The sequence below is a fragment of the Phyllopteryx taeniolatus genome, chromosome 1, assembly GCF_024500385.1.
Source record: "Phyllopteryx taeniolatus isolate TA_2022b chromosome 1, UOR_Ptae_1.2, whole genome shotgun sequence".
NCBI lineage: Eukaryota > Metazoa > Chordata > Actinopteri > Syngnathiformes > Syngnathidae > Phyllopteryx > Phyllopteryx taeniolatus.
This window is the reverse complement of record NC_084502.1, coordinates 50,225,790-50,252,701: the sequence shown is the minus strand read 5'-3', so window position 1 is coordinate 50,252,701 and position 26,912 is coordinate 50,225,790. Positions and strand designations below refer to the sequence as shown.

The 26,912-nt window shown below is 43.8% G+C and overlaps 1 protein-coding gene across 4 annotated transcripts in view; it reads right to left on the bottom strand.

The window, feature by feature from the left end:
• The window catches only part of LOC133465221 (host cell factor 1-like), a 57,181-nt gene that overhangs the window by 28,329 nt on the left and 1,940 nt on the right, over positions 1 to 26,912 (bottom strand). For 3 of the 4 annotated variants that reach the window (XR_009784578.1, XM_061747766.1, XM_061747774.1), the window contains exons 3-19: positions 26,847 to 26,912; positions 26,526 to 26,728; positions 26,354 to 26,438; positions 26,169 to 26,275; positions 25,819 to 25,998; positions 25,440 to 25,739; positions 23,279 to 23,424; positions 23,032 to 23,202; positions 22,733 to 22,960; positions 20,581 to 20,685; positions 20,351 to 20,513; positions 15,347 to 15,453; positions 15,128 to 15,263; positions 14,876 to 15,051; positions 14,426 to 14,588; positions 14,086 to 14,183; positions 5,363 to 5,446 (exon numbers count right to left, since the gene is read on the bottom strand). The exon at positions 26,847 to 26,912 is cut by the window's right edge and continues 95 nt beyond it. Coding sequence is in view for 3 of the 4 variants with exons in the window: in XM_061747766.1 (XP_061603750.1) it covers positions 5,363 to 5,446; positions 14,086 to 14,183; positions 14,426 to 14,588; positions 14,876 to 15,051; positions 15,128 to 15,263; positions 15,347 to 15,453; positions 20,351 to 20,513; positions 20,581 to 20,685; positions 22,733 to 22,960; positions 23,032 to 23,202; positions 23,279 to 23,424; positions 25,440 to 25,739; positions 25,819 to 25,998; positions 26,169 to 26,275; positions 26,354 to 26,438; positions 26,526 to 26,728; positions 26,847 to 26,912 (2,518 nt within the window). In the remaining variant the exon portion in view is untranslated. The remainder of the gene's footprint in view (positions 1 to 5,362; positions 5,447 to 14,085; positions 14,184 to 14,425; positions 14,589 to 14,875; positions 15,052 to 15,127; positions 15,264 to 15,346; positions 15,454 to 20,350; positions 20,514 to 20,580; positions 20,686 to 22,732; positions 22,961 to 23,031; positions 23,203 to 23,278; positions 23,425 to 25,439; positions 25,740 to 25,818; positions 25,999 to 26,168; positions 26,276 to 26,353; positions 26,439 to 26,525; positions 26,729 to 26,846) is intronic. The other variant, XM_061747787.1, reaches the window with a different exon arrangement.

Sequence of the window (26,912 nt, the reverse complement as noted above, 5' to 3'; positions counted from 1 at the left end):
GGCTTTGCCCAATGTTTGTGCAATAGCGCTAATGGATTTTCCCTCTTCTCTCAGCTGCAAAATGGTTTGCTTTTCTCCCATAGACAGCTCTCTGGTCTTCATGTTTGCCTAACAGCAAATGCAGTTTTCACAAGTGAAACTGAAAGCCAAAAACAAGCACTGTCTAATGTTTAAGCAATCAATGGGTGGGTTCAAACAAAAGGTGCTGTGTCCTGAGTTGTTTAACATTTAGATGTAAATATAAAATAAAAGCTGGAATTCTGAACTATTGTCTCATATTCATCTTTTGATCTGAAATCAAATGTCTTCAGTATCCAACAAAAACAAAGGAATTAACCTTGCTGTTCCAATACTTTGAATATAGATAAAAATACACACGCGCAGACACACACGAATGTATTCACACCCTTTCACTTTTTCCACATTTTGCTGTTACAGACTTATTCTAAAGCTGATTTGAGTATAGTTTTCTTTAAAAAAAAAAAAATCTACATAAAATATCCCATAATGACAAAGTAAAAACAGACAGTTGTGCAAATTTATGTGAAAATGTAAACATTTAAACATAATAGTTAAATAAGTATTCACACAGATGATTTAATATTTTGTTGAAGCACCTTTGGCAGCAATCACAGCCTTAAGTCTTCTTGGGTATGTCTCTATCAGCTTGACACACCAATTCTGGGGCATTTTCTTCCATTCATCTCTGCAGATCCTCTCAAGGCCAGTCAGGTTGGATGGGCAGCGTCAGTGGACAGCCATTTTTAGGTATTTTCAGAAATCTTTCGATTGGATTCAAGTCCGGGCTCTGGCTGGGCCACTCAAGGACATTCACAGGCTGCTCCTAAAGCCACTCCTTTGTTATCTTGGCTGTGTGCTTTGGGTCATTGTTGTGTTGGAAGGTGAATCGACACCCTAGTCTGAGTTCCAGAGCACTCTGGAGCAAGTTCTCTTGAAGAATTTCTCTATATTTGGCAGCTGTCATCTTATCCTCTATGCAGATTAGACGCCCAGTTCCTGCAACAGAAAAACAGCCCCACAGCATGATGCTGCCACCACCATGCTTCACAGTAGGGATGGTGTTAGCCAGGTGATAAGCAGTCTCTTTTTTTCCAGATGATACTGCCACCACTATGCATCACAGTAGGGATGGTGTTAGCCAGGTGATAAGCAGTGTCTCTTCTTCTCCAGATATGACACTTGCAATTAAGGCCAAAAAGTTGTGTTTCGGTTTCATCAGACCAGAGAATTTTGTTTCTTCAGGTCTGAGACTCCTTAAGGTGCCTTTTGGCAAACTCCAAGCGGGCTGCCATGTGCCTCAATCTTTAACTGTTCCTCCACCTGCTCCCTGCTTTCACAGCAGATCACATCTGCGAACATCATGGTCCACGGTTGTGTTGTGTTGGAAGGTGAATCGACGCCCTCGTCTGAGTTCCAGAGAACTCTGGAGCAAGTTCTCTTGAAGAATTTCTCTATATTTGGCAGCGGTCATCTTATCCTCTATGCGGACTAGTAGTTTGCCTTTATACTCAAGCGCAACCCACGCACGCAGTTTTGAAAATCTACTGCAGTCACCTCCAAGTCGGGGTGTCGCTACGGCTGGTATTGGCTAGGACACCACAGGGTGGAGTTTCCTCTGCATTTTTTTTGGCCATTTCCGGTAGCCGTTTTTACTTTCCTTTCAGTAACAAGGAACAAAGCAACAACAATGGCGACCGTGGAACAGTGTCTGCGAGAACAAATGGACCTAGATGACCAAATGATACGTTTAATTATGCCGCAAAATCGATCAAGAAGGCGGCGGCGGAGATGGTATGTAGAACCAAGGGGCACGCTGAGTACGTCATCACAGCATGTGACTAAAATGGACCAATCACGAGAGATGATCGCCGCGGCGTTCGACACGCAGCAACTATTTTTGCGTGTGTGCGCGTCAAGCTATGCAGAGGGGCCGCGCGGGGCAATTCGTCGGTCACGTGATGCAATGCGGTGTTCGACTGAGTTTGCCCTCCTCGTATTGGCCTATTGTTGTTAGCGGCCAGCAAGCTAAGATAACCAGCTTGAAAGGCTTCAAAGTGCATGGCGAGTTGCCCGAAGTCACAGACACGCTTCCTTAATGATAGTTCTCGCTAGCCTCCTCCTCATCCATTATCCAACAGAATAGACCAACATCTTAAACGTCAATAAAAAATGATTAAAAAACAACACACACACATACACTGTCATGTCTTGTTTAACCACTAGGAGCACTATGGAAAGGAGTGACTCAATGTGGGGTGTAGGTTAGGACATCAGGAAGAAAAGAGACAATGATGAAAGTAGAGTTGTGCTAACTGCTGTGTTCTAACTGAAAAAGCAAGCAAAGTAAAAGGAATTACAAGCGTTTTTCTTGGAAATATAACACACACACCTCCATATAAAGCCTGCCGTGTTTAAATCTAATGCATTATTTCCTAGTATTGATACAATCGATTGATTACCTTTTAAAACGATTAAAATCAATATATTTACATCCGGAAGGCTAACTTGCCGTGCACAGATCGTTCCAGTTGGATCGTAGGAATCTAAATGCATACATCAACATAATGAATGAAAATCTGCATTGTTATTTGACACTCTGTTGGATTTTTGGCGTGAATTAAAGGTTAGAGGACAAAGATGTTATGGGGTCAATTAAAATTAATATCTGCATTGTTTATATATGTAATACATGCACGTCACTTGCAGCAAGTTGCAACTATTTTAGCTAAAAATTAGGTTTTTATTACGCGTATTGAACACTGCCCGAACATACCCAACGCTCAAGGGTGTGGTTATCCACCGCAAGGGCTACCGGAAGTGACGCTGCAATTGACAACACAGCGCGCTACACTCTATACGGAATGGCAAGCAACGTGTTGGAATATGAGGAGGAGGAGGATTTCGACGTACAGGAGCACCCAACTGAACTTGGCATCGTCAAAGCGTACACGTTTGAGCCGATCAGGAGGCTGGAACCTGACAATGACAACGACAAGCAGCAGCTGTACAACAGAAAAAGAGGGTGGCTACTGGCTCGATGTGACGGTATGTCAAAAGCATGCCTTTTTATACAGTCATGGCTTGAAATAATGGCACCCCAGGGGTGCCAATATTTTTTAGCACCACTATACGTATTATATATTCATATGTTTCAGTGACATGGCACAAACGTTTACATAGTATGCCGTATTCCTATATATTGCGTGCCCCTCGCTCAAATTGCGTTATAACACGCAGCACAGAAAGTCTTTGACGTGTCTGTTAGCTTGTCATTTAGGCAAATGTACAGACGACAGTACTGAAAAATACTGTGTGGGTCTTTTTTTCCTACTGCCCAGTGCATAATAACCATAATAGAGTCGTAGGACTATACAAGCTACACCATGGCGGCTGCGAGATTTAAGGTTCAAGGTGCTTATTGTCAATTCTTCAATATGCGTAACACATACAGGGGATTGAAATTATGGTACTCAAGGGCCCGCGGTGCTACAAAGACAGTACAAATATCAATATAAAAAGCTAAATAAAACTATGGTAAAATTAGATGGCAAAACCCCAATGCTGCTAAAGTGGCTGGTCCGACCCCGAGTCTGGTGTGTGTGTGTGTACTGATGTGTGTGTGCGCGCGCGCATTTCCATGTATGTGGGGCGTCAAGAGTTCAGGTGGGCAGCGTACAGAAGAGGTAGAGGGGGCAGAGCAGGCCGAGTTAAGGTTCCTGACAGCCTGATGAATAAAACTGTCTTTGAGTCGGCTAGTCCTGGCCCGCAGACTCCTCCCTGATGGCAGCAGACTGAAGAGGCTGTGTGATGGATGGGTGGCATCCCCCACTATGCGGAGGGCTTTTCGGGTGAGGCGGGTGCTGTAAATGGAGGGAAGAGAGGTTCCGATGATCTCAGCTGCCCTCACGATGCGATGAAGAGTCTTGCGGCAGGATGCGGTGCAGGTTCGGTACCACATAGCGATACAGTTGGTCAGGATGCTCTCTATGGTTCCTCTGTAGAACGAGCACATGATGGTGGTCGGGGCTCTGGCTCTTCTCAGCTTGCACAAGAAGTAGAGATGCTGGTGAGCTTTATTGGCCAGTGATGAGGTGTTGCTGGTCCAGGAGAGGTTCTCGGTGATGTGCACTCCCAGGAACTTGGTGCTGCGCACTCGCTCCACCACAGCACTGTTGATGTTCAGATGAGCATGCCGGGAGTTCGCTCTCCTTAAGTCCACAACAATCTCCTTGTTTTTTTTTCTACATTTAGGGAGAGATTGTTGTCTGTGCACCACCCGGACAGGCGGCTCACCTCAGTTATGTCGTCTGCAAACTTGAAGAGGTTAGAGATGTATGTCAGTGTGCAGTCATAGGTCAGCAGGGTGAAGAGGAGGGGACTCAACACACAACCTTGAGGGGCCCCCCATGTTCAGAGTGATGGTGCTGGATGTGTTGCTGCCGACCCGTACTGCCTGCAGTCTCCCTGTCAGAAAGTCCAGCAACCAGTTGCACATCAAAGTGTTGAGCCCCGACGGGTCCAATTTGTAGATCAGTAGTTGAGGGATGATGGTATTGAATGCTGAGCTGAAGTCTATGAACAGCAGTCGGACATGTGAGTCCTGTGAGTCCAGGTGTCTGAGGGCAGAGTGGAGGGCGGTGGAGACGGCGTCATCGGTTGACCGGTTGGACCGATATGGAGTGTGGCGTTAAATGAGCTGTATTTAGTTCTCTTGCTGGCAGTTGAGGTCCCAATGGCCGTAGGAAAAATAGTTGACACTGCAGCTGGTTTCAGCCTGTGCCTAACCACACCTGTGTATCCAATGCTTTCTGCTAAGTCTTTCTCAAAACACACTGGTTGGAAGTGATCAGCACAGAGTTTGGAATCCTTGCTAGGCACCCATAGCTGACCACGTTTCTTCCCCTGTCGATTGACTTTCCCTATCCACTGGTATTCCTTTTTCACTTGGAAAGCCAAAATAAAACTCTTGCCACTGCCTGAACCATTTGTACAACCAAATGCCACACAATAAACCATCATGAAATCGCTAAATCATAAGACAACAAATATACAAGAACGGGAACAACAGCATGGAACAATAGCACACAACGCCGAATGAACAGGGTGTTTGGATACTGTTATGTCACAGCGTCGGATAGAGCCAAAGACCAGAAGGCACATTCTGAATCATATCGATTTAACTGCTGTATATCTGCTATATAATCACTTTGAAATGGCAGATGTGGCTTGTAAAGGGTTTCTAGAGTTTAGAACATTTTTAACATCTTTGTCAACCTCTATCTTTGAAAAGACAAACTCCACTTATAAGGCCAAACGGGTGGTGTGGACACAGCTGGCTTACCTGGTTCAGTCCTCCCGCTCCCACCGTAGTGGCAGTGTTGGTGGTTCCAGTTTCGTGGGTCTCACATGGTGGATTGGAGCACACCTGAGGAGAAAGAGGACAGTCAGTCACAACATGTGGGTGGGCAAAGTAATGATGCCAGTCCCCCCCTTTAAGCAGAGATGGGATCAAGTCACATGTAAAAGTCTCAAGTCATAAGTGTTAACCTGCAAGTCAAGTCACAGGTTTTTTTTTTTTTTTTTTTCAACCTTTATTTATCTAGGTAAGGCAACTGAGAACAGATTCCGATTTGCAATGCCGACCTAGCTGCAGAGAGCAGAGTAAAACAAGGCAAAATACAAGCAAATACAAATAAATCCAGTAAAAACAAATACATATACAAAAAAATAACTGTACAATGTGATATTATATACGTTACATACAGTCTTGGTCACCATTATTGGCACTCATGAAGTTTCAGTACTAAATGTGAAATATCTCCTGAAGAAAATAAATCAAGTGAAAAATCTTTCTATGGAGAACTTGCGTTTGATACAAAAGACCAAATGAACATTTTACGGACAGATGAGGAAAAAAAAAAAAGTTTTTGGGCAATGCACATAAAGAGCTTGTTTAGAGATGGTGCATCTCGCCTGCCATCCACCAGTGGATTTACAGCTTTCTGAGGGGCAGGACACAGCAGGTGAGGCTGGGGGAGGCCACCTCCTCCACACGCAGCATCAGCACCGGGGCACCCCAAGGTTGTGTCCTCTCTCCGCTGCTCTTCTCTCGCTACACGAACGACTGCACCTCAATGCACCCGGCTGTCAAACTCCTGAAGTTTGCAGATGACACCACTGTCATCGGCCTCTTCAAAGACTGTGACGAGTCTGCATATCGACAGGAAGTAGAGCGGCTGGATCTGTGGTGTGGCCGAAACAACCTGGAGCTGAACACGCTCAAGACTGTAGAGATGATTGTGGACTTCAGGAAGCATCCTTCACCACAGCTGCCCCTCAAGCTGTCCAGCTGCCTTGTGTCAACCGTCGAGACCTTCAAGTTCCTGGGAATTACAGTCTCTCAGGACCTGAAGTGGGCGATCAACAACTCCGTCCTCAAAAAGGAAGCACGGCCTGCCACAGGAGCTGCTGAGGCAGTTCTACACAGCGGTTATCGAATCAATCCTGTATTCTTCCATCACAGTCTGGTTTGGTGCTGATACAAAAAAGGACAAACTCAGACTGCAACGGACAATCAAAACTGCTGAAAGGATTGTCGGTACCCCCCTACCGACCCTTGAGGACTTGCGTGCTGCCAGAACTAAGACAAGAGCGTGCAAAATCCTCTCGGGCCCTCCACATCCCGGTCACCAGCTCTTCCAGCTCCTTCCCTCAGGTAGGCACTAACGATCAATGCAAACTAGAATTAGCAGACATTCCAACAGCTTCTTCCCTCTTGCAATCAACTTCTTAAACACCTAACCTACAATTCCATTACAACATGCTGGCAATTTTTTTACTTGAGTTCGTTGTCACATTTCTGTGGGGCCAATTATATATTACTCGTGCACTCACTGTAGTAGTCTCACCACGCTGCACTATTTGCATATCTGTTGTTGACCAATACTGGCCACTCATGCCAGAGTAGCATCGGCTCCATTTGTACACTGATTGAGGAGTATCTGCAACATTTGCACAATCAACATTGTCCCAGATTATCGCACGACTCATCACTTTAAACTGCATACACTCCTTGAAGACTCGGCGCCCTTTGCACAATGGTCACTGCACTGGACTATTGCAATATTAGTCATTCGAACTGCTCTAAGTGCTAGAGGACTCTGCATCTTTTTCACAATTGTCAAAAAAAAAAAAAAAAAAAAAAACAATGTACCAGCATTACCAGACAACTAGCAACCCTTTATTGCTCAGTGACTGTTTTTTTGTCAATGTCTTTATGTCTCAAAAGTCTTCTCTGTCAATTGACTGTCGTCGTACTAGAGCGGCTCCAACTACCGGAGACAAATTCCTTGTGTTCTTTTGGACATAAATAAAGGCAAATAAAGATGATTCTGATTAGTTAATGTATACGCCCCTAATAGTGATCCAACCTTTACTCACACTTTTTTCACATCTGACCAATTTGTCAACTAATTAAACAATTATTATCAGTGGTGACTTTAATATTGTATTTAATCCAACCATAGACCGCTCAAACTCAAAAAATTCCAAACAATCAGTCTTCCCAAATATATGCATGATTTCGGACTTGCTGACATATGGACAATAGAAAATCATACAAAAAGGTATACACTTTCTTTTCTTCAGTTCACCGCTCCTTCTCTAGAATTGACTACTTTCTCACAAATAACTCAATTGCTCTAAACAGCACTTCCAAAATACATCCAATAATAATTAGCAATCATGCTCCAATTTCTCTCTGCCTCAAACTTGAATCAAACATGTTACAGTCTCCAACCTGGTGCTTTAATACTTCTCTCCTGAAAGATCCAGAGTTCGATATATTTGTCAGGAAGGAATGGGAAGATTTTCTAGAAATGAATGATTCTAGCGGCACGGTGGACGACTGGTTAGAGCGTCTGCCTTACAGTTCTGAGGTCTGGGGTTCAATCCCCGACCCCGCCTGTGTGGAGTTTTCTCCAGGCACTCCGGTTTCCTCCCACATCCCAAAAACATGCATGGTAGGTTAATTGAAGACTCTAAATTGCCCGTAGGTGTGACTGTGAGTGCGAATGGTTATTTGTTTATATGTGCCCTGCGATTGGCTGGCAACCAGTTCAGGGTGTACCCCGCCTCCTGCCCAATGATAGCTGGGATAGGCTCCAGCACTCCCGCGACCCTAGTGAGGATAAGTGGCTCAGAATATGGAGGGATGGATGAATGATTCTATCCCCAGCCTTACTTTAGGAAACAGGGAACGCTCTAATCAAAAGCAAAATTACATACTCTACCTACAAGAAAAAAACAAGAACAAAAATTAGACCATGAATTGGAGATGAAAATCAAACAATTCACAGAGGAATACGCAATGAATCCGACAGACCTCCTTAGGAACCAACTTTATAATGCTCAACAACAATTTGATTTCATATTATCAAAAAGAACGGAGTTCCTACTACAACAGCTTGGATACACTAATTTCAAGCACAATAATAAATCAGGAAAATTTCAAGACTCAAATGGCAAATATACTTAATCACCACACGATATTAATATATTTTACAACTACTACAGTAGCTTATATTCATCCCATAATATGCCGAATCAACACGACATTGAAACTTTTTTAAATAACCTAAACATCCCTCAAATAACTTCAGAAAGTGAAGAGTTTTTAGATGCCCCATGAACTCTCGCAGAGTGACATAAGGCCTTAAATGATATGCCAACAGAAGAGCTTCAGGCATGATGGGTTTTCCACTGAATTCTATAAAAAATTTCTGGTGTACACTACAACCACTATTTTTTTTCCCCCATGTTATTGTCAACATGAATGTTAAAAGTCTCCCGTTATGACAAAATAGTTGTAGTCAGTACAAATAACTGACAGCAGTTCTGAAAAATCCTCCATACATTTTCCATTGTATCTTCAAAGTCTATAAAATATTAAAACAAGTCACCTTTAAGTAAGAAACAGATATTCAAAAGAGCGAAAATCACCCACTATAATTTCTTTCCACTGAAATAATGACAGCAACACCACCACCTTTTTGTCTCTTCGACACTTGTTCATTAAAATTACAATTTGCTTGTTGCCTCATTTAAAATGGTATTACAGCTACTTTCTGTTAACGTTTAAATTAGTAGCAAAACGTCTTGATCATAGGTTGTAATGATGTCATTAATCAACATTGATTTATTACTTGGACACCTGATATTGAAAAGTGTTAGTCTCGCTGGTATAACTGGAGACAATGGTTTGATAGAGTCACATTTTCTCCTCACTAAGCTTGTAGTTCTACTTTTTTTGTGCCATATTTCTTTGACCAACTTTCTGTCCCTTGTAATTACAGGGATGAAAAATGGCTGATCTCCATAGGGGTCTGATTTATTCTGGAAAAGACCCCGCACATATAAGCCAGATTTGCAGATATAATTCTTCATGGGTGGAGGAGGGGCCCTTCGCATCTTAGTGGACGTTGGTTTCAGGCGATGGGATGAAGATCTTGGCGTGGTGTGCATTGGATTCCAATATTGACAAAAGCCTTCATCCTGTCCGTCACATCTAACAGGGCATTTAGGCTAGTAGAGAGTGAGTTTTGCATTGGGTTTTGCTCCAATGGGGCAGGGAGAGGTGTGGGAGATTCCCAGTGCTGCCTCATTCTCATTATTCATTCGTCCCGCCAATTGTTTGGGTGACGCTGGTGACTCCATCTGCACCTCGTGTCGGCTTATCTCTTTTCTTGTTCCTCCGATTGTTTGGGAACAACTGGATCATGAACAAGGACAATGTTTTCCTTTCGGGCCGCTGAATGAGGTACACAGTAAAAAAAATGTTGGCAGCCAATAACTTAACTCCTTGTCTATTAAGAGAAACCATTTGTCTTGTAAAGAGGTCTGCGCTCCCAAAGAAATGTAGAAATTGTCAATGAAGCTCACAGATAGAGCAGTACACACTCTTTTGAGCCACTTATTTAACTGAGCGAGCCTACTGAAACGATTATCTCTAAATCGTACCATTGGGAGAAGTCCACTTATGAAAACCTCAGCACCTAAACACTGCACCTTTGTTAGGAGATCAATGTAATCTCGCTTCAGGACCTCTGATTGTTGGTTGACAACAGCCAGGACCCCTTTGTGTAAAATGTCAGATTTCACAGTTGGATGCTCATTAGTGCTCATTATTGTAAAACTGGCTCAAATCTAGTTCTAAGTTGATGTCAATGTTTTGCATTGACTTGTGTCCTCTTGCCCTTCGCCGTAGCGACCGTCCACGGCCGCTATCTCGGGGTTGAAGTACGCAACGCAGGCCAGCCGGATTCCTCGATAATCTGCTGGTGTTCTGTCCTCCCTTTTAGATGTTACATATGTTTAGGTTTTCTTCTTCTTTTCCTTTCGGCTTGTCCCATTAGGGGTCGCCACAGCGTATCTTCCTTTTCCATGTCAGCCTATCTCCTGCATCTTCCTCTCTAACACCAACTGCCCTCATGTCTTCCCTCGCGACATCAATCAACCTTCTCTATGGTCTTCCTCTTGCTCTCTTTCCTGGCAGCTGCATCCTCATCACCCTTCTACCAATATACTGACTCACTCTCCTCTGGACGTGTCCAAACCATAGAAGTCTGCTCTCTCTAACTTTGTCTCCAAAACATCTAATCTTGGCGCCCCTCTGATGAGCTCATTTCTAATTTTATCCAACCTGGTCACTCCGAGAGCGAACCTCAATATCTTAATTTCCGCCACCTCCAGCTCTGCTTCCTGTTGTCTCTTCAGTGCCACTGTCTCTAATCCGTACATCATGGCTGGCCTCACCACTATCTTAGAAACTTTGCCCTTCATCCTAGCAGAGACTCTTCTGTCACATAACACACCTGACACCTTCCTCCACTCGTTCCAAACTGCATGGACCCGTTTCTTTACTTCCTTACCACACTCACCATTGCTCTGGACTGTTGACCCGAACTCTTCTACCTTTGCCATCTCTTCTCCTTGTAGCCTCACTCTTCACCCTCTACCCCTCTCATTCATGTACATATATTCTGTCTTACTTCGGCTAATCTTCATTCCTCTCCTTTCCAGTGCATGCCTCCATCTTTCTAACTGTTCCTCCACCTGCTCTCTGCTTTCACTGCAGATCACAATGTCATCTGCAAACATCATGGTCCACGGGGATTCCATTCTAACCTCATCTATCAGCCTATCCATCACCACTGCAAACAGGAAGGGTCTCAGGTCTGATCCCTGATGCAGTCCCACTTCCACCTTAAATTCCTCTGTCACACCTAGAGCACACACACCACTGTTCTGCTGCCCTCATACATGTCCTATATTATTCTAACATACTTCTCTGCCACTCCAGACTTCCGCATGCAGTACCACAGCTCCTCTCTGGGGACTTTGACATAGGCTTTCTGTAGATCCACAAAGACACAATGTCACTCCTTCTGACCTCAAGGCAAATTATGCATCTGTGGTACTCTTTGTAGGCATGAAACCACACTGTTGCTCGCAAATACTTCTGTCCTCAGTCTAGCCCCCACTACTCTTTCCCTTAACTTCATTGTGTGGCTCATCAAGTTTATTCCTCTATAGTTCCCACAGCTCTGCACATCACCCTTGTTCTTAAAAATGGGCACCACCACACATTCTCTCCATTCCTTAGGCATCTTCTCACCTGCTAGAATTCTGATGAACAAGCTGGTCAAAAACTCCACAGCCACCTGTCCTAGCTAGATGCTTCCATACCGCCATCAGAATGTCATCAGGACCAACTGCCTTTCCATTTTTCATCCACTTTAATGCCTAACTTCCCCCTTACTAATCATTGCCACTTCCTGGTCCACCACACTTGGTTCTTCTACTCGTCCTTCTCTCTCATTTTCTTCATTCATCAACTCTCAAAGTATTATTTACATCTGTCCAGCACACAACTGGCACCAGTCAACACATTTCCATCTGTCCTTAATCACCCTAACCTGGTGCACATCCTTCCCATCTCTATCCCTCTGTCTGGCCAACCTGTATTTCCTTGTATGATTTGCTATACGCGGCACGGTGGACAACTGGTTAGAGCGTCAGCCTCACAGTTCTGAGGACCTGGGTTCAATCCCCGGCCCCGCCTGTGTGGAGTTTGCATGTTCTCCCCATGCCTGCGTGGGTTTTCTCCGGGCACTCCGGTTTCCTCCCACATCCCAAAAACATGCATTAATTGGAGACTCTAAATTGCCCGTAGGCATGACTGTGAGTGCGAATGGTTGTTTGTTTCTATGTGCCCTGCGATTGGCTGGCAACCAGTTCAGGGTGTACCCCGCCTCCTGCCCGATGACAGCTGGGATAGGCTCCAACACGCCCGCGACCCTAGTGAGGAGAAGCGGCTCAGAAAATGGATGGATGGATGGATGATTTGCTATACTTTGAGGTTCCACCACCAAGTCTCCTTCTCTCCTTTCCTGCCAGAAGATACACCAAGTACTCTCCTGCCTGTCTCTCTGATTCCCTTAGCTGTAGTGGTCCAGTCTTATTGGAAGCCCTTCCTGTCCAGAGAGCCTGTCTCACCTCTTCACAAAAAGCCACACAACACTATTCCTTTCTCAGCTTCCACCACATGGTTCTCTGCTCTGCCTTTGTCTTCTTAATCTTCCTCCCCACCACCATAGTCATCTTAGACACAAACACCCTATGCTGTCTAACCACACACTCCCCTCCCACTACTTTACAGTCGGTAACCTCCTTCAGATTACATCGTCTGCACAGGATGTCATCCACCTTCGTGCTTCGACCTCCGCTCTTGTAGGTCACCCTATGTTCTTGCCTTTTCTGGAAAAAAGTGCTCACTACAGCCATTTCCATCCTTTTTGCAAAGTCTACCACCATCTGCCCCTCCAAGTTCCTGTCCTGGATGCCATACTTACCCATTACTTCTTCATCACCCCTGTTTCCAGGAGTCGCTGCTTCTAATTTCTTTGGAAGAAGAAAAACAAGTAAATCAGCAGGAAAAAGGTAAACATGGGCGAAGCAAGCAGAGCTGCACTGTACGAGAGCGTCTACACTAGATTAATGCAGTCTTAACTGCAGTATCTGGTCTTCATTAAGAAAGACTAATTTCAAATAACGGGAATATTTGCCATTTATATACATATATTTTTGTTTAAATTTTAGTCAGTTTTAATTTGTGATATTTTATAGTGCTATATATTGTCATGTGTATACAAATAGTCAAGGAATAATCGGCAGTTAACAATTTGAAATGTGTTTAAATAACTAACTTAAAATAAGTTACATTATTCAGTACACTACAAAATGCAGTTTTTGCTGACACGCAAAATAGAGATAATGTGTGAGAAAAAGGTTGTTCTGTTTATGCACAAAACATACAGTATACTGAAAATGTACCAAACTGTGGCTCAAAACCCAAACTACTCCTGGGTTAACTGCGAGCCGTACACAATGTGGCCTCATAAGGATTCCACCATGGCTAAAATGCCTGATGTCAGCAACCCTGAACTTTGTATAAACTAACGTTAGCTACTGTAACTGCTGTATTGAGTTAAAAAAAAGGCTCACAAATTAATAAATATTTACTGAGCAGAATGGGTCTTCAAATGAAAAAAGGTGTTTAGTGTTGTAGCCTGGCTTTCCGTTCTCTTTGAACAAATGTTTAATTCTGCTCTTCACCAGTTAACATCACACTGGTAGTTTTTATAGCTGAAAGTAATAACACTCTGCACACCTTCCTGCTCCCGCCGACATGATGCCATCTGATATGAAGGCGTAATTCTCCGACGCGAGGGGTTTGATGATTAGCAGGCTAATCCTCCAGTCATGACAGTGCCATTCCCAGCGTGCGTTCACATATAGACAATAACTAATTGATATTGTATTTTATTTTTAAACCAAACATATAAAATAAACAACAATCAATTATTTCAAGACATGTCTCAAGGCAAGTCCCAAGTGTAAATCCCAAATCAAGTCTGAGTTTTTGTCAAGTCACAAGTCATCAAAATGGTGACTCGAGTCCCCATCTCTACATTTAAGCACAAGCTGACTTCCTTGACAGCTCACCTGCAACACTTGACCAGTGCCTGCCATCACCACAGTGGCGGTGTTGGTGGTTCCCGTGTCGTGCGTCTCACAGGGCGGGTTGGAGCAGACCTCAGTAACTGCAGTAAACATACACGTGTCAAACTCATGTCTTTCCACACCATTTCATTTGAGCCACGCCAGCCGCAGGTATGATTATTCAAAAAGCTTCTTCTTTTTTTTTTTTTTTTTGCTACTAATAAACTACTATGCATCTGGAGTTTGATCCACAATGCTGATGAAGATTAGGATGAAAATAGATTTTAGAAGATGATCTCTTCCCATCAATGCTTGTGGTTACAGTTGTGTTGGATCAACCTACAGGCAGTAACAGCATCTCCATTAACGCCTTCCGGACCACTACTTGTCAGCATGCCCGTCGTACTTCCTGCTTCTTCTGAGGTGGGTGATGCCATGATGGAGACAGGCAGATCCTGGACCAGCGGCTGGGCTTCTGCTCCGCTCGGTGTCATGATTAAAGTTACCTGTAAGAACACAAATGCTGTACTGCATAACCTTTCAGAATCAGAACCACAACCAGCGACAGTTTAAAAGAAATAATAATAATAATTAACCTGTCCTCTTCAGCTGCATGGCAATGCAGAATGGTGGATCTGTATGCCTTTTGTGCTGGAACAGTTTTGCTGTGTAACAGGGGAGTTTGAAATTCTCCCAATTTAATTTTTTATTACTTTTGGTAATTATTCTGATGTTTACTGAAATTGCTGCCAGACAGAAAAGGGTATTAGGTGACAGGATGCTTGTGTCCAACCTGCTTGTGTCCAACCTGCTTGGGTCCAGCAGATGCAGCCGTCGCCGTGGTGACCTGGCCGGTGAGCGCAGCGATGGTCGGCAGAGTGGTGATGGACGTGCCTAGGGAGGCATTGGTGGCTAATTCTGCCACCATGGTGGACCCACTTCCTGTTACCGTCCCCAGACTGGACACACCTGTAGAGACAGGCAAGAGACGCTGCTGGGTTTACATGCGCACAATGATGGGCCAGCAGGAGCATCGGGTGTTTACCTGTCGCCCCCCTGACAACCAGCGTGGTGACTACAGGCTTGGCGCCGATGGCGCCTGGTGACACCAGTCTGACTCCGCCCTTCGGGATGGTCCTGAGGATGGTACCTGAAGCACCTGTATTCCCTTTCAACACGACCTGGACACAGCAAGAGAAATGGCGTTGCATGGGCCTTGTTCGATGTCCTCTTGTTTCCACTGTAACCACAGGGAACGTCTTACCTGTGTGACACCCTGCTGTCCCGCTGAGATTTTGGGGACCGTAGTGATAAATTTCCCAGCAGCCCCAGGTGTCACCATCTTGGTGGTGAGGATTGTGATTGGTCCACCTGTTGGGGGAGGAGCTTTAGTCAGGTGTGCACTGCTGAAATGAAGCGTGGGTTGTGGGTTTTTATTTGTAAATATTGCAACTAAAAGATTGATTAGTGCCACACGTCTTAGATATCCCGCTCTCTGCATAGGTTAGATAATGTGTCTCATGGAGCCGAAAGGTGTACAGAGGAACCCACATTTACGTACGCCTCAATGTTCGAACTATTCGATTTACAAACCAGACAGAACAAAATATTGCCCAATGGGTGAACCTCTCATCGCAATGTGCAAACATTTCATTCATACCTTTTGTGCCCATCGTGGGGAGGTGGCTCACTCTCAGCCACTACTTTGCTTAGTGCATCATTGTGTGCCTTTCCTGCATTTTGCTAGCTCAATATGGATGCAACAGACAAGCGTGGCAAGAGGGAAGGACTCATTGTGGACTTAAAGACTATTTGTGTTGAGTATAGAAAAAAACAAGCCCACAATTGCTACTATTGTGGGGGAGGAAAAAAAAATGTACTGCTGCTGCTGACAAGGCCAAGTGAGTGACAGTGAAGTGCCTTCGAAAGGACAGAGAAACTTATGGACAAGGTCGAAAAGCTGTTGCTCGTATGGATAAATGAAAAACAGCTAGCGAGTGATAGCATTTCCCAGACTATCATTTGGGAGAAGGCACTTACAGTGGGTACGGAAAGTATTCAGACCCCCTTAAATTTTTCACTCTTTGTTATATTGCAGCCATTCGCTAAAATCATTTAAGTTCATTTTTTTCCTCAATGTACACAAAGCACCCCATATTCACAGAAAAAACGGAATTGTTGAATTTTTTGCAGATTTATTAGAAAAGAAAAACTTAAATAATCACACACATAAGTATTCAGACCCTGTGCTCAGTATTTTGTAGAAGCACCCTTGAGATAATACACCCTTGAGATAATACAGCCATGAGTCTTTTTGGGAATGATTCAACAAGTTTTTCACACCTGGATTTGGGGATCCTCTGCCATTCCTCCTTGCAGATCCTCTCCAGTTCTGTAAGGTTGGATGGTGAACGTTGGTGGGCAGCCATTTTCAGGTCTCTCCAGAGATTCTCAATTGAGTTTAAGTCAGGGCTTTGGCTGGGCCATTCAAGAATAGTCACAGAGTTGTTCTGAAGCCACTCAGTCGTTATTTTAGCTGGTGCTTAGGGTCATTGTCTTGTTGGAAGGTGAACCTTCGGCCCAGTCTGAGGTCCTGAGCACTCTGGAGAAGGTTTTCATCCAGGATATCCCTGTACTTGGCCGCATTCATCTTTCCTTCGATTGCAATCGTTCGCCCTGTCCCTTCAGCTGAAAAACACCCCCACAGCATGATGCTACCACCACCATGCTTCACTGTTGGGACTGTATTGTACAGGTGATGATCAATGCCTGGCCCCGACTGGTGGAGGGCTGCAGTGATGGTTGACTTTCTAGAACTTTCTACCATCTCCCGACTGCATCACTGGAGCTCAGCCACAGTGATCTTTGTGTTCTTCTTTGCCTCTCTCACCAAGGCTCTTCTCTTCCCCAATTGCTCAGTTTGGCCGGACGACCAGCTCTACGAAGGGTTCTGGGGCCTCATATACAAAAGGTTCATACGCACAAAAACATGGCGTCCGTTCTTTTTCACGGCAAAGTTCCGATGTATCAAGAGTGACATGACCGTGGAAATGTGCGGTGCCTCACGCCAACTGCATGGCTGGCATACGCACGTTTCTGCAGCTTTTGATGCTTTGGCGACACTTAGAGGTGATGCTGGGAAACTGTTCTCATAAATCTGCACACCACAGACACATGAATAATTAACACTGATGAACAATTTATGCCCGGCAACATTTGATTTCAACAATGCAATTGAGGCAAGGACTGAGAATTCATTTGTTAACCAGCGTATTTAATGAACCACTGATATTTGTGAGGACACCTATTGATTAAGTCGATCATTTATGAAAAACATAAAAAACATGATTTTTATGTCGGTGTGCGTGTCCACTCCTGTGTTTTAAAATAATAGAGTAATCAAAAAGGAGTCAAAGTTTTTGATATCCTCTTTGATATGCTGATGTGCTTCTATTTGTATTCAAAAGATTTATTACAAATACCACACATTTACACGTGAACCTTTATCTCACAGGGGTGAGTGCAGGTTACTGTATGAACACATTTGTTATGTGTTCTAAAAAAATACATATTAACCTTGTGATCGTAGTCAGCCACGTCCTCCCATCACCGCTGAGAGAGCAGCGTCATCCATGATCGCAGCGATTCTCCCCTCGAACGTGGTGAGGCTCTCCGCGCCGGTTCTTCCGCCTTTTTTTGGCCACAGTTTGGCGGTGGTCAGCTGTCCTCCGCTTCACATCCACCTTAATGTCTGACCACTTCTTTTTTAGTTCAGCGTGTCACGCTATTCTGTCTCCACAGCATTAACAGCCGCACACACGCTGTCCCATTCGCTCCTGTTTCGCGTGTTGTTAACACCGTAAGACAGCGTGCCAAAGAGGATTGTCTTGCGTGCCTCCACTTCATTGAGAAACTTCACATTCAGAAAAATAAATGTTCTTCATTACCTTGCTCATTTTCCTTTTTTTCTGATCATGCAGAGATCGGCATTTCAGGTGCAGGGTTCATTTAAATGTGATTTGCATATTCAAATGTGGGCGTGGACAGGGAGGAGTCGGCTACTCCAACATGTGCGGTCATTTCCACGTTGATTGGAATGTACGAAGGAAATGTGCTTGGATTCATGAGTACGCAGAGTTTCATACATCGGAATATTTTTGTGCGTACACCATGTTTTAGGAGGAAATCCACACAGGTCTTTGTACATGAGGCCCCTGGTCATCCCAAACGTCTTCCATTTAAGGAAGATGGAGGCCACTGTACTCTTAGGAACCTTAAGTGCAGCAGACATTTTTTTGTAACCATGGCCAGATCTGTGCCTTGCCACAACTCTGTCTCTGAGCTCTCCAGGCAGTTTATTTGACCTTATGATTCTCATTTGCTCTGACATGCACTGTGAGCTGTAAGATCTTATATAGACAGGTGTGTAGCTTTCCTAATCAAGTCTAATCAGTATAATCAAACACAGATGGACTCCAATGAAGGTGTAGAACCATTTCAAGGACGATCAGAAGAAATGGACAGCACCCGAGTTAAATATATAAGTGTCACAGCAAAGGGTCTGAAAACTTATGGCTGTGTGATATTTAAGTTTTTTCTCTTTTAATCTGCAAAAGTTTCAACAATTCCATATTTTTCTGTCAATATGGGGTGCTGTGTGTATATTAATGAGGGAAAAAAATATTTTAGCAAATGGCTACAATATAACAAAGAGTGGAAAATTTAAGGGGGTCTGAATATATTTCATATCCACTGAGAAGAAGATTCAAGCCAGTAAGTCAAGGTAAAGTTGATTTCATTACTTATTCTTCATAACTGTAGCAACCTGGTTGTTAAAGTTGAGGGGTTTTGTGATTTCCGACTGGCTGTGAACACACCCGAAGAACTCGTGATGTGACAGTTTGGGTGCGTGTCAGCAGGGCAGCTACATTTGAATGAGGTAGTCAGTTCCATTCTGTTGTTAACTTGGTTCAAAAAGATTATTGATAGATATACAGTTGTAGTGACAATCGTGCAGTTGTCATAGCAACCCCCCCCCCCCCGCCCCAACTACGTGATAAACTGCATTCTTCCAAGCCGCCCCGCTGTGCAAGACGGCCACATGGATGGGTTATTTATCTCACCCGGACCTCAAACTAGTTAGCAGCTCCCCGACAAAAAAAAAACCTTTTTATGTGCAGAACTGATAGCGACCAAAAGGTTGGGAGATCCTCTCTCCAATAAGACCAAGCTGGGTCATATCGACAACGATAGATTTACTCGTTGGATATGCCACAGATTGAACTATTTCTCCCGGACCTTGAATTATGTTCAATCCCCGCCTTTTTCACAAACTGAAACACCGCTATGAACTATTTGTTTTAATAATAAAACATGCACGCAAGGAGCGGCCAACACTCACTATGAACAATTGCTGGGACACAGGCAACACCCACTGGCGTTTGAGAGTTACTGCAAACCTGTGGACTCTCATTCGAAGTTTCTTTAACTGAAGATAAATGTCTGTTTTGATATTTTACCAACTCTGCAGAAATATTCGAAATGTATGCCTTGATGTCTGTGTCATTGTTTCAGCTTTACAAGTCCAGCTGCGAGACTTTGAGAACTGTTCGTCTTGATTTGAAGCCAAACAGTATGAAATGTATTGAAAAATAAGCAGTTGATCTGCCAAGACTAAGGTTTAAACAATCATTCTATATGCTTGATCTATGAGTAAGAGTACAAAGTTGGGAGTAGTTTATATTAATATATATTTTACACCATTTTTATGGCTCAATTGTAAACCGAAATTCAAGTTGATGGGCGTGGTCTTCTCCAGTTTCTCAGTCCCTTCGATCGCCCCCAGGGTATTTAACCTTTGGCTCTCGCCTCTTTCCGGGCTCTTTTTGTTGTGCTCTTGGCTAACAGGTCTCCAGCTACGGGGCGGCCTTCGGCCCACCCTCCCCCGTCCCCTTTTCCCTTTGTCCACCGTTGACACTACGTGTGCAAGCAACCTTTGGACAGACGGCGGCGTTTTCCGGTCAAAGAAGCCGGCCCGGCGGCTTCGATCGTTTTTTTCAGCCATATGTTGTTTCTTTCTTTCACCATTATTCGTGTTTTCTTTTTGTAGTTAGATCCCTTCGTATGGTTTCCCTGTAGATTTCCCTTTAGACATAATTAAATTTTCTATAAAATTCCACTTCTTGTTGTGTTTTGTGTGTGTTTTGAGTTAGTCATAAACCTCTGTAATCGAGGACTCGATTAAAACTTTTTTTGTTTCTTTTTTTACCTGCACCCCCTTGCAGCGCAGACACAGGGATGGTCTTTATGATGGTGGCACCAGGTTTGGTTACAACAGAGCCAGTCTGCGGGCTGCTGAGCACAGTGGTCTGTTTGCCATCGGCAGAGGTCACCAGCTTCAAGATGGTTCCAGTTGGGAGGGCGCCCTTTGCCTAACATACATAAACATTGTTAGCGTGCATTCGGTCACTAACGGCAACACTAGTCTCTAAAAAGTACCTGCAAGATCTGTGCAACAGAGCTACTCCCTGTCTGACTGGTGAGCATTCCACTCTGGACAGGTTTAGTCTGCACCACAGACATCACCTTCCCCAGGTTGCTGATCTAAAGAAGCACGAAAGTATGATGTCATCAGTTGACAGAAAGACCTGAACAAGATCACAGTCCTACCAAACATTTGGGCGCATGCACATTTTCACTACACTTTAAGTGAAGTGAAAATCTACATTAGGGTAGTTAATAATAAGACTATAAATTCATAAATTAGATGAACACAAAAATGCTCAAACCTAGACAACTGAATTGTAATATGGTAACGTAGGGAATAGCTGTAGCCTCGCTCATCCTGGTTAATTTTGAGAAGAATCTGGCGCCATGATTGGTCAAAATTATTTTGTTTTAGGTTTTTTTTGCTCCACACATGGCCATGCTGTTAGATTTGTACATGTGATAAAGGGCTGCAACGAGTCAGGGATATTGTTTGATGTGCGTCCCACATCTGAAAAAATTTCTTCAGCTGGGAGCAAAAAACAAAACAAAACACAGTGGGACAGTTCCCGTTTCCTGTCAGCTTACAATTATGGAAATGTTGGCACAAACAATGCAAATACAAATGTGACAGTGAATATGTCGCACGTATGCTCACATTATGTATAGTATAGCATACTCACTATTGTAAAAGATGTAGCCATTGAACATGTCGACAAGCAGTTTTTAAAGAAAGACTGCAGACTTTTGAAAAGTAATACAAATCTTGAATCAAAACAGGAGGCTTTGATCTCCTTGTGCTGTTTTTTATTTTCTTAACCAACAGGAAACTTGATTGGCAGTATATTGCCTATTAAGGCATTAATGTGTGTAATCTCTTCATCTGTGCCAAATGTTTGTTTGTTCAAGTTAAATTTTTGTGAACAGATCCTGTGTATTTATATTTCTTATCTAAGACATTTTAGTTATTGTTTAACATTACAATGCCTATGTTCAATATACTATTTATGTTAAAAAGGATGTACTTGAATTATTATGCTCTAATATCCCTATATCAGTGTCATAAAAAATACCAACGATACTATCGTTTGTCGTGATAGTTTTTGGGAAAATATATCGTCATAAAAAAAATAAAATAAAAAACAATATAAAAGTAAATCGAGAGAGCGCAATGGATAACACAAAAGTATCATACAAACAATATAAATAAAATAGAGTAACAACTGTAATAAAAACCTGCAACACAGCAGGACAACGAAACAAGTACCAAGATATAGTGTAGGATTACTGTCTGTATCTGTATTCCGTGGTGATCAGTTGCAGGGACTCATTGTTCCAGGGCTGGGACTCATTGTTTCCAAACATGTCCATCCTGGGACTCAAATAGTTTCAAGTGTAAAATGATCTATGGGAGTACTCAAATCTTTCGAGTATAGAAAATTTTTGGATTTTTTTTCCTGTCTCGGGATCTACCTTTTTAACTCTTTCACTGCCAACCCACCCAGTATGATACTATTGGTATATACAGTAGCTGTAGCGAGCGAAAGTGGCAGAATTGGAGCATGAGTATTTGATTCAAGGAGCGCAAAAAAATGCTGACTCTGCGGTAGCTTGCAAGCCGCCGTTAATCACAACAAAAGAAGGAGAAGATGGTGATGTCAAAGAAGACAAATGTGAAAAAATTCTGAAATTGTGGGAGCATTTCAAACTGATCAGAAAGGCGAACAGCCAAGTAGAAAAAAATGCTAAGATTAAACTGAAATTAGTTTTATTTATTTTTATTTGTTTGAAATTGCCACGATGAAAATATTTCTAGCAAAATAGTTTTCTGCTTAATGTCAATTAAAGAAATAGTTGATTGTGTAAAAAAAGAAAAGCAATTGGTCATTCATTAAGTGAAATGGCTTATTTTTCCTTGTGTATTCAGAATTGCTCTTTAACTAAGCAAAAATATAATTTATCTGAATACCTGATTATTCGATAATTTTAGTATAATACCCGAATACCAATATATTCGATAGTTGCAGCCCTAGTGTGAACAACTGAAATTAGCAGAAAAGCTTTTTGTGTGCTGTTGTGGAAGACAAATTGTAAAAGCTCACTTTAAGATCAAAACGCATATAGCCTGACAGGTCTAAGATCAGTATCAGGTGACATCACTCACCAGAGCACCGCCCGCTCCCATGCCCAGTGGGCTGTTAACCAGTGTGTAGGTCTTGGTGACTCCCCCTACCACTGTGGTGACCACCTGAGTCTGCGGGGAAACTGTCACCGTTCCAGACTTGTGCACTGTGATAATTGGTCGGCTGCCCGTGCCGGGGCTTGAGACAACAGTTGCCCCATCCACCTGTGCAACGGCTGTTTTCAGGATACGAGTTGCATAGTTGCTGACCTGTCAGGACAAGGCGTCAAGGACTGGACTGTGTGAGACCATGTCACATGTGCTTAAACGATGAAGCCTACCATTGTGACGGGAAGGCTGCCGGATCCAGAACTTACTGCCGCAGTCTTCATGATGGAGGCCCCTGCCGGGACGTTGAACATGGTCGCTGTGGCAGGCGGGATCTTGCAGGTAGCTGCAGCCGCTGCTGCCAGCGCCGCCATGCCGCTCATCTGAGGACTGCTGCTGATTGGCTGAAAGCAAACGAGAAGCAGAATGTTTATGCCTCTTGTCAAAATGACACCATCTCAAAACTGGAGCTCTACTTACTGTAGCTTGTCCAACCTTGGCGGGGACCATCATGCGAACACCTGCAGGAAGTGTGGTCACGGCAACTGGGTATTTTGGCGTGGCCTGTCGCACTGTGACATTGGAGGTGTCACTTCTTGCTCCTTGAGTGGCCACCTTCAAGACAGCTGTACAAAGAAATACCCAGATGAGAATGAATCAGTGGCACCTGCTCTATATGCTCCAGCTCCACAACCCCCAAACAGTTCTCACATTAACACTTGAATAAAGCGCCGTCACATCACATCCACACCCAAACACTATTTCTGATTCCTGACACATTCCAAAAAGATGCATATTAGGTTCATTTAAGACTCCAAATTGTCTGAAACTGGTCTTAGATTGTGAATGGCTGTATAACAACATGTGCTCTGTGATTGACTGGTGACCAGACCAGCATGTATCCCGCATCTCGCCCAGTCTGCTGGGATAGACGCGAGCTCACTCTGGACCATGAACAGAATAAGCGGTAAAAAATTTATGGATTTATGTTACCGAAATCATTACATTTGAAGACACTCAGCAGTGACTTATCAGGACTTGGTGTGACAATGGAAAGGTAATGCCAAAAAAAATACAAAACATGAAGCAAGCTAAGGGTCTACAAAATAGAAGTTTTAAAAAAATAAATAAATAAATAAAAAACCAGTCAGTACAATAACAAAACGGAACCACACCGGGGGAAAAGCAGACATGCAAACAAAGGCATGAGAAAGGTGACGAAAAAAAACCCATTGTAGGGCCTTCTGGGGGGGGATCCCCCGGCCCCCACAGAGAATTGTTTTTATTTTAACAAATTAAGCAACCTGGAAGACTCTGAAGAGTACAATAAGGCAAAATTAAATTTCTTCACACAGAAAAACATTTATTTACATTGCTAAAGTACATGTTGATGTACAAATTTAAGATTAAAATTAAATTTGCCTAATTTCTTTGCTTTTTTGTTCTGGCCTCCAACTTAGTAGGTAGGCACGTTTCCTAATTAATACAAAATGTACTAGCGGATCAACTCTTGTCGCCGATGTTACGTGTGCGTCGCGGTTCTGGGACCACAACCAAGGCCACGACCCGCAGCACCTCAACGCGAAAATACAAAAGACCAGTGCAACAAATACGACACTGACTGATTGATGAGCAAAAACGTTGCTTAAACGAAGAGTAGCAATAGAGGATGTCCGCTCCCGAGGTGGGTAGAGCAGCCAAATATTGTACTCAAGTAAGAGTACTGTTACTTGACAATAATGTGACTCAAGTGAAAGTAAAAAGTAGTCAAAAAAAATACTTGAGTAACAGTATAAAGTACACCGTGAAATCATTACTCAAGTACAGAGTAAACGGCACAAGCAATAAAAGAATTTAATAAATAATTTTACATTTTTTTATTTATTATTTTAAATAAAAACATTTGCAATTTACTGCACGGTGTTTTCTAAAGTTATAAGTGAGCTGCAATATCCACATTTGGGCAGACAGTGCCAGACAAATACTACAATACATGAAAGCTGTTGTTTTTGTTCGTCTAAATGTAAACAAGAGTAGCCTTCATGGTAACGACGACCTTCCCAACATGACTTCCATTTAGGCACGAAGATTAGCCGGGCTGGCTTAAGTGTTCATACCTATGCCCGGGAAGCCCAATAGGCCGTTGTGTGAGGCCATGTGACTTTCTTGTGACGTTTGATTGGTGAACTAGACTTAAATATCACTAGCAATGAAATTAGATTGGTGCAAACGGCGCCCAATGCGGAAGTCGTAGTCTCGCCCACGAATTAGTTGATAAGCAATAATTGATCAATAAAAGGAGCGAGCGACATTTAGATCATTGTAACGGGGTAAAAGTACCATTACTTCTTAGCAGAAGCAGCGAAAGTGTTTTTTCTGGTCTCGTCAACTCCTGTGACTTATTCAAACAAAGCAGGTTCCGAGCGCGCAGGTGTAACCGCAGGCCAATGCGCTTGCATATTAGTCCACCGCGGACTAATATTCACAATTAGATCTGTGTGCAGATGGTGGACGTGTGGAATGGATCTTACTGCCAGCGTTCAAGGAGTACAAAACAGGCTATGACGTCAGCCCCCCCCCCACCCCGAGATAAAGGCAGGAAGTAAGTCAGAACCAAAGAGAGACAGTCAAACAAACTTACCTAGACCTTTAGCAGCATCTGCCAATGGGTTTGCAGATATGGCTGCTGTGGAAGAGGAGACTAACGCGATGTGAGGGATTTGGTTTGTCAGACTTGCTGCGACGGAAGCAGAGCTCTTGAGAGAGTTTGCTGCTGTGGCAGCTGTGGAAACGGCTGGGGTTGCCACAGACGTGGCGGGAATGTCGTACTTCTGTATCTGCAGCAGGTAGGTGTCAGCGGTCTGCGATGGTCCCCAGCTCACCTCGAGAGATGACGTGTTGGCTCGTACCAGCTGAACCCGGGACGGTGAACTGGGACGCTCTGAGGACACACAGGTGGTACTAGTTCAACCAAGTGAGAGGAAGGTGGAATGTGCTGTAAACTGATACCAGTCACCCACCTGTCTCCAAGTACCAGAGGTCCTTGCAGCACACCTGGTTGTTCCAGGCCTTCCTGTAGCCATCTCTCCCACTCCAGATGTAAAGTCTGGAGTTGATGGCTACACTGCAGTGACCGGCACGAGCTCGCGGAATGTTTTCCTCCATGCTGTCTATCTGCACCATCTCCCAGCACAGTGTGTCTGCCCACACAGACAGAAATTTTGTCTTATCAAGTGGAACAGTTAAGTCTGCTTTAGATCGGTTATTCCTGCTCACACACTTCCATTACTTTCTCTTTCAACCATATAAAAATAAAAGTTTGTGTGTATGTGTATATACATCATCAAATGGCAGCAGTTGTTGTTTTTACCAAGATTGAGGCAAGCCAGTGTGTTGGTGCACTTCCACTCCTTCTCATGTGTTGCCACTTTGACATCATCCATCAGCAGAGGAACCCAACCTCCAAACACATACATCCTGACAAACAGGTGGAGAGGGTGAGGCAAACAGGTGGGTGAAGTGGGGCAGGTACAAAGCTCTTTTGAGCAACGTTACTTGTTATGGACAGTAGTGGCCGAGTGCAGGCTGCGAGGCAAGGGGGCAGTCCCACTGAGCGCTGGTTTGCTCCAGACAAGCGAGTCTGTGACATCAGGACACACAATGATTGTCACTGTACATGCACCACATGACTCGTGATGGCGTGGCATCATTGTGGCGGAGGACTCACCAATGTCGAGCACCCATAGGTCCCCCAGCCTGCAGCCGCTCATTCCCCCGTAGATTATTAGACGGTTGCCTCGACAACCGCTTGCCACCACGGCCGTGTGACTTTCTCTGGGTGGCGGCGGCTGCCCAGACGTCAATGGAATGTCCCAGCTGACCACGCTGGAGCCCTGCCGCAACTCCAGGAAGTAGAGGTCATTCAGGTACCTGAGGAGAAGTCCGAGGTCACCCTGGTGTTGTCAGTTGACTGCTGATGTGCTGCACTAATATGACATCATTCAAAGATAACAAAAACACACAAGGAAAAGTGATTCACACTTCTTACCTGGGAATGTTGTTCTTGGGGTCTTCACTGTCATTGGCCAGGCCTCCAAATAAGAAGCAGCGACTT